Here is a 7,325-nt window from a genome sequence, read left to right as displayed (position 1 = left end):
ATAGCAGGAGGGCTTATTTTGTTGGATGTCTTACATATAGTATTTTATCGACCGAATGCCCCAGTGTATTATATGATAATTTTCATTTTCGGAGTGCGACTTCTAGTAGATCGACAAGAGCTGCCTCCAATTTACTTGCTGTACCGCAGTGTCGTACAGAGACTTATAAGCGCTCTTTTACATGTACTGCATCCTCTAACTGGAATAATCTGTTTCCTTACATTCGTGACGCTGAGTCTCTAGGTGAATTTAAGTCGCAACTTCATGCTTACTTTTTGAATCATCAATGCTGAGTTAGTCTAAAATAGAATGTTAATATTTATTTGCTTGGATGTTTTTGCACAGTCAAATTTTTCTCTTTATTTCATTTGTTTATTAGTTTATTAAGTTTATTATTTTTTTATTATGTTTTAGTTCATTATGTTTATTATTTTTATTATATTTCATTGTTTTTTCTTTTTTTTTGATATTTTATATTGTATACATTTACATACTCCCCTGTACATATACTTTTGGTGCGCTTAAGGGAACTTGTGCCGGAGCGCTATAATAAATGATGCTTTCTCTCTCTCTCTCTCTCTCTCTCTGAGCTCTCCGCGGATACTTAGCATTGCTAGAGAAAGAGAACAATGCCGTTACGATTGAATCGGTCAAGGAAATGATAACGGATGCAGTTTCTAAGATGCGTTCAGACACTCTGCTGCATCGATCTGCTGGACTTATGTCCGAGGATGGCTCTGCACCTTCCGTCTCGTATGCTGCTGCTGTGAAATCTGCGAGTTCTATTCNTGTTGCTCGTGGTCCTACTGTCGCCGTTAAGAAGTCCACGGATATTCTCATCGTACCTAATAAAGATCATGGATGCAAATACTCATCGTCTAGTGAGACTAAGGAGGCTTTAAAGAGGATTATCAAGCCGGCGAATTTTAACTTGAAAGTGAACAAAATAACTTCGACGCGTAACAACGGTGTTCGTATTGAGGCTGCGACGGTTGATCTGCCAAAAATTAAAGATTCGTCTGAGCTTGCGAAAGCAGGACTTAAGGTGAAACAGATTGCTAAATCAAATCCTAGATTGATTGTTCACGGGGTACCTATTGGACTTAACAAAGAAATTATTAGATCAGAGCTTATTGATCTGAATCTGAATTNGCATGACTCGCCTGAAGTCAAGGTCATATATATATTTCCACCCAAGACGGATCGTACTACTACCAGTTGTATAATTGAGGTACCGCCTGATGTACGAACCATGTTGCGTCGCGAGCAACATATCTATATTAATTTTTCATCGTGTGTCTTCGAGGATTACGTGCGAGTGCTTCAATGTTATAAATGTTTGGCATTTGGTCATCTGGCTAAGAATTGTAAGAGTGCAGCACTATGTGGTCATTGCGCGGGCGATCACGAAATGAGAAATTGTCATGCGAGGAGTGAAGCTACCACTTGCGGGAACTGCAGAAGATGGTTGCATAGTGAATCAACACACTCTGCACTTGACGGGAAGAATTGTCCGATATTAAGAAAAATCCGATAAAAAGGCTGCAGGAAAAGATTAAAAATATAAATTATGAACAACTCTCGTAATCTGAGATTACTTCTCTGTTATTAATCTGAAAGTAACCAGACTGGTAAAATATTTATCGTTACAATGGAATCTTGCAATGTGGAGCAGCATCATTTACGTGCGTGTCATGTAAACTGTCAATCCTTGATGGCGCATTTAGACGAATTTCGGTTATTTTTCACCAACTCTAAATATGATATNATTTGTCTTTCGGAAACCTGGCTTAAGCCTACTATCCTGGATCAGATTGTCGAATTACCAGGCTACCAGCTACTTAGATGTGACAGNATTGGCANGATGGGAGGTGGAGTTGCGTTATTGCTGGCAGATACACTTAATGTTAAGACTTTGACAACATCTGGCGGAGAATATTGTCGCAAACCCGAATTTTTAATTGCGGAGGTCTCTTCTNGTGNTGAGAAAGTTATAGTTGCAGTCGTATATAGACCGCCGCACTGTGGACATTTGNCTGAATTCTTCACCATTGTCTCAGATATTTCTGTGCAGTACAGACACTGCATAATTTTTGGTGACTTTAATGTTGATCTTTTACAAACTACGTATGATTCACATTTGATTTCTACTTTTGTCACTTCATCATCCATGCATCTTGTTCCATATGCACCGACACATCACACTCAAACGTCTTCAACGTTATTGGATCTGTGCATGGTAAACAATGCTGAGAAACTGAAATCTTTCCAACAGCACGACATTGGATTTCTATCTGCGCATGATTTGATAGATATCACATATAACATCTACATCAAACGGTGCTATGCTAGAACGACTGTGGTGAGAGATTTCACAACGTTTAACAGTGAGTCTTTCCTTGAAGAATTGATTGCCTGTGACTGGAGTGCGATACGTCATACCGACAGTATAGACGAGAAGATAGAACTTCTTAATGAGTATCTATTAAGCTGTTACAACAGCCATGCTCCACTTAAGACAATACGTCCTAAACGCTTACCAGCACTATAGATTACTCCGCTTATCAAAGCAAAGATGGCNGATAGGGACAGGCTTCGTAGAAAGTGGAGGAGACATAAAACCGATATGAATTACAACTTGTTTAAAGAGTCAAGGAATCAAGTACAAAACATAGTTCGTAAAGCAAAGCAAGACTATTATTTATCCGTCTTTGGAGACTGTAGGAAGCCAGCTTATACCTGGATGAAACTAAGACAACTCGGTCTAATTAAGACAAAAGCTAACCCTACTAGACTTCCTTTTTCTGCTGATGACTACAATAGCTTCCTAACTGACCATCAATCGGATGCCATTGAGAATGAAGAGGTATTTTTAGGTGAACTTGCATATGACGAGTCGAAATTTTACTGGAAAAATGTTGAAGACGCCAAGGTCAGAACGGCAGTATCTACTATTGCCTCGAACTCAACTGGACATGATGGTGTCTCGCGGGATCTCATCAGATTGGCCATGCCTTGCATCCTTCCTGTTCTCACACACATTTTTAATTACAGCTTGAATAGTGGAGTATTTCCTACTATCTGGAGATCTGCCTTGGTCTGTCCAGTGCCGAAAGTAAAATCTCCTTCGGAACTACAGCATTACAGGCCGATCTCTCTGCTTTGTGTGCTGTCGAAGGCACTCGAACGAATTGCCGCGCAACAGATGGTGGAATATCTTGAACCTAACAATTTACTGGATCCATATCAGAATGCCTATAGGCGGGGATATTCTACTGAGACCGCGCTCATCAGAGTCCTTGATGATGTAAGAGAAGCTGCGGATCAGAGAAAAGTCACGATTGCGGTATTCTTTGATTTCACTAAGGCTTTCGATAATGTCAACCATCGACGCCTGATCAACAAAATGATGGANATGAATTTCTCTAACTCTGTTTTGAGATGGATGTGCTCGTATCTCTTTGGTAGAACTCAGGCAGTTCGTGACACATACTCAAACACAGTGTCGGCTCAACTACCAATTAACAAAGGTGTTCCTCAGGGGTCGGTCTTGGGGCCACTTCTTTTCTCGTTATATGTCTCTGATTTCGGCACAATCCTGAGGGAGTGTAGATATAATTATTATGCTGATGATCTACTTGTATACTTGCACACTGAACCATCTCTGCTTGNAGAGGCATTAAATAAAATTAATATGGACATTTGTAACGTGGTGAATTGGGCAACATCTAACGGATTAAAACTTAATGCCAGTAAAACATCGGCAATTATCTTTGGCACAGCAAGACATGTTCATGCGATTGACTTACAAGCCACATCGCGTGTGGTAGTAGACGGAGCCTTCATTCCCTGGAGCAACTCTGTTACGTATCTTGGTGTCACCTTGACCAGTGCTTTATCATGGGAAACTTACATCTCCAATACAATTTCGCGGGCTAATGCTGCTTTGCATCGGTTAAAAATATTCAAGCATCTCTTCTCATCTCGAGTACGGTCAAGATTGGTGTCCTCTTTAATCTATCCAATTTTTGACTACGGTTGCACGTTACTGACGAATTTAACAGATATTGACGGTCTCCGACTACATAGAGCCTTTAACAGATGTGTTAGATTCATCTTCCAAATCAAATGGTACGAGCACATCACACCATATTGTGAGAAATTGCGCTGGCTTAAACTTAAGCTGAGAAGAATCTTCTTCATGGGAAACATGCTCTTCAAAATATTGGAGACGGGAAGACCGCGGGTTTTATATGATGGATACTCTTTTAGAGATCCACAGCNGTATCGCGAGACTAGAACTATTTATGGAACTTTGATCTTGCCGTTGTGCCGTACTGAGTATTATAGGCAATCTTACAGATGTGTCTCGGTGGACATCTGGAACGATATTCCAGTGGACATACGTAATGAATCTTTTATTAATTTTAAATACAAATTTTTTGATCACTTGCTAAACCTAAATGCGCAATGTTAGTTGTCCCTAACGCAGTGATAATTTTTAACTTTGACGTATAATCCCGTAACTCCAAAACGCAAATTTTAGAGGAGAGCAGTTTAAAAGTATAAAGCTTCATATGTTTCCCTATAGTTAGGGATCTTTCGGTTTTAAATTTGTACCTTATTTATGAATATTTTTTTTTAATATTTGGTGAGACCATAAAGAACATGACTTTCTAAGTGTCATTATGCAATAAACTGAAAATCCCATATGTGACACTTATGTAATTATACGTAGGGAGTGACGATGTGCCGTCTGGGTCATATCTTCGCGCTCCCCCTCTCCTCTCCTATACACACGAGGTGCACGATTATAATTTGGAGAGCGAGGCGAGCGTCGCTCTCTCAGGTGTCGACGCCAACAACACAAAGTGCAACACGCGTGACGATTTCTAATTCGTCGAGAGTGCACCGAGGAGTCGAAATATAACTCCGACGATGACGTATAAGTCATCTCGTAAGATGCCCCGAGGGTTACTCTCGGGGTACCCTAGAATTATCGCTAAACGTTATTGCCTAGGCTCCATAGATCTTGTGTATAAAATGCTAGGTTATCGTTGCCGTTTACGTGGCGATTTAGAAGCGGGGATGGATCCCCACGGCGGCGGCGCGGCGGCGAGAGTCTACACTTGAGCGCCGCATTTCGTTAAACGTTTTGGAAACAAGGCCGCCGCTAGCTGCGAGAAACGTTATCCCGCGAGACACCGGTTCCTTCTTCTTCCGAGAAACAAAAGTTTCCCCAAGACTCTGTTAATTATCCGAGTGTTTCGTTTGACACATTCGCGCGCGCGAATTCGATATTCTTGGTCGTTGTCATCACCACCGAGTCGATCGATACATTTCTTCATACCCGGCGCACATACGCGTGCAAACATCCTCGCGATTCTTACTCCAGACGTTGTCTCGCTTGTTCGTATACGCGTTTCTATGTTTATGCTCTCCGGGACGTTTCTCATTGATCGTGGGGGTGCTTGTTCGCTACGCTGATGCTTTTAATAATTTGCGCGCGATGGAGTTATGTTTCCATTCTCGCGTGGCGTACCACTCGGCGAGACATTAACTCGTTTTTCATCTTTTTCCCGAAGATGTAATGGTTTGCCAAAGCTCTCTGTGTGTGTGTGCGTGCGTGCATGTGCGTCGACGAAAGAGAGAGGAGAGACAGAGAGAGAAAGAGAGAGAGAGAGAGAGAGAGAGAGAGAGAGAGAGAGAGAGAGAGAGAAAACGGAGAGACACGAGAGAGCAACAGATAGAACAAAAACCGAGCGAAACCCAGGCGCTTTGTTGTTGCGCGACAGTGGTTGGAGGGTATATAATAATTCATCGTTGTAACGCACTCCGAGCGCCCGGAACAAAGGTCAAAGCTGACCCCGAACTGGTATCTCTCTCTCTTTTTTTCTTTCTCTCTTTCTCTCTCACGCGCGCGCGCCCGCGCTCACGGAATTACGATATTTTGAACAACGGATTCGGGCTCTGCGCCGTGTCCGTTGCCGAGCGTTTGTTACTTTTCGAGCGACGTGTTAATACCAGACGATTTCTGTCGGAGAGTTGTCACGCGGCACAGCGCGCGCTATTAACCATGTAGCCCATCATATCGATATCTCTTCCTCTTTTTTTTCTCTTCTCCGCGTATAACAATGCGTGATCGATACTCGCGAAACGGATCCGTGGAGGAGTGGCTGATGCGCCGCGCGTTTTCCTCCCCCCGCGACGATCTTTTCGCTCCGCGTTTTATAATAACTAGATGGCTGAGCTTGACGTGAAACGACCGTGTGTGCACGTATGTTGTATATTCTCTCGCGCTCGAATACGTATATTCCGGATTCGAAACCGGAGGAATGATAACTTAACCAACGTAAAAACATTTCTTTCCGAACGCGCTTTCGAGAACGGCGCGAGGTTTTCGTTCGCAATTTTTTTTTTTATTTTTTTATATATTTTTTTTATTTGATATCTGAATACGCACAAAATTTGCAATGCAAAATTCGCGACGCTATTCGTAAAACGTCTCGTCGTTGCACAGAATCGAAAGCTCTACGCGTATTAATCCATTACGTTATCTCTGCAGGTTCTGTTAATTTCTTCCCGTGCGATGGCGAGCAAGGGGGTTTCTCATGGAACGTATGAGTGCTGTAACCGAGAGGGACACGCCGTGACTGATTGTAGTCGCGACGATCTTGACGTTCTTGCGGGAGAACCTGTCGCTTCTCGTTTCGAATTTGTTTAAAAGAATAGAATTGATTTTTCGGTATTGTTCGTTTCGCGAGGGAGAAAGACGCGAGGAAATTCATTCGTTCGATCTACGTTCAATTTTCGCATCTCGCAAACGACAAAGGTCTCACAAACCAAGTTACCCGCGCGAGGAAGGAAAATTCAAATCAAATGCGCGAAATGCAATTCGCGAAACTTGCGAAAGAAGCATAATTCGGTTATTCGAATGACTGGAACGCGTGCATTAACCACCGGCGTTACAAAAAGGGGAGTAATCAACCCTGTGCTGTTTAGCGGAACTATTAACGTGTGTGCGTGTGTGCGTACGGCCTTTACAGACTGCGAATGGTAGTAAGACGCAATATGGCGATTCCATCTGCTCGATAAGGCACAATACGCTTTACTTCAGCAGGTTTCTCTCTCCGCAGGTTTCGCGTAGCTGTGTATATAATATTCTCCGCACATAAACGCATTAGATTTACCGGCAACGCGTACCAACGCGGAGTTTGACGAGCTATTAATTTATTGTTTCAAATTATCAAATAACGGTCTTCCACGAAAGCGGAGATTACGGCGCGTAGGTTTCGCTTTGCGGTGCATCGGACCGTGTGATTACC

The 7,325-nt window shown here is 42.5% G+C and overlaps 1 protein-coding gene across 1 annotated transcript; it reads left to right on the top strand.

Annotated features, from left to right (window-relative positions):
• The first annotated feature begins 658 nt into the window (after nucleotides 1-658).
• Nucleotides 659-1,537, top strand: LOC109860307. Its single transcript, XM_020439307.1, has one exon. The coding sequence runs from the start codon at nucleotides 659-661 to the stop codon at nucleotides 1,535-1,537; it is 879 nt and encodes a 292-aa protein (XP_020294896.1).
• The last annotated feature ends 5,788 nt before the right edge of the window (nucleotides 1,538-7,325 follow it).

Source organism: Pseudomyrmex gracilis, unplaced genomic scaffold (genome assembly GCF_002006095.1).
Source record: "Pseudomyrmex gracilis isolate BER0280 unplaced genomic scaffold, ASM200609v1 scaffold_364, whole genome shotgun sequence".
Taxonomy (NCBI): domain Eukaryota; kingdom Metazoa; phylum Arthropoda; class Insecta; order Hymenoptera; family Formicidae; genus Pseudomyrmex; species Pseudomyrmex gracilis.
The sequence above is the reverse complement of the archived record's forward strand: the minus strand, read 5'-3'. Positions and strand labels throughout refer to the sequence as shown.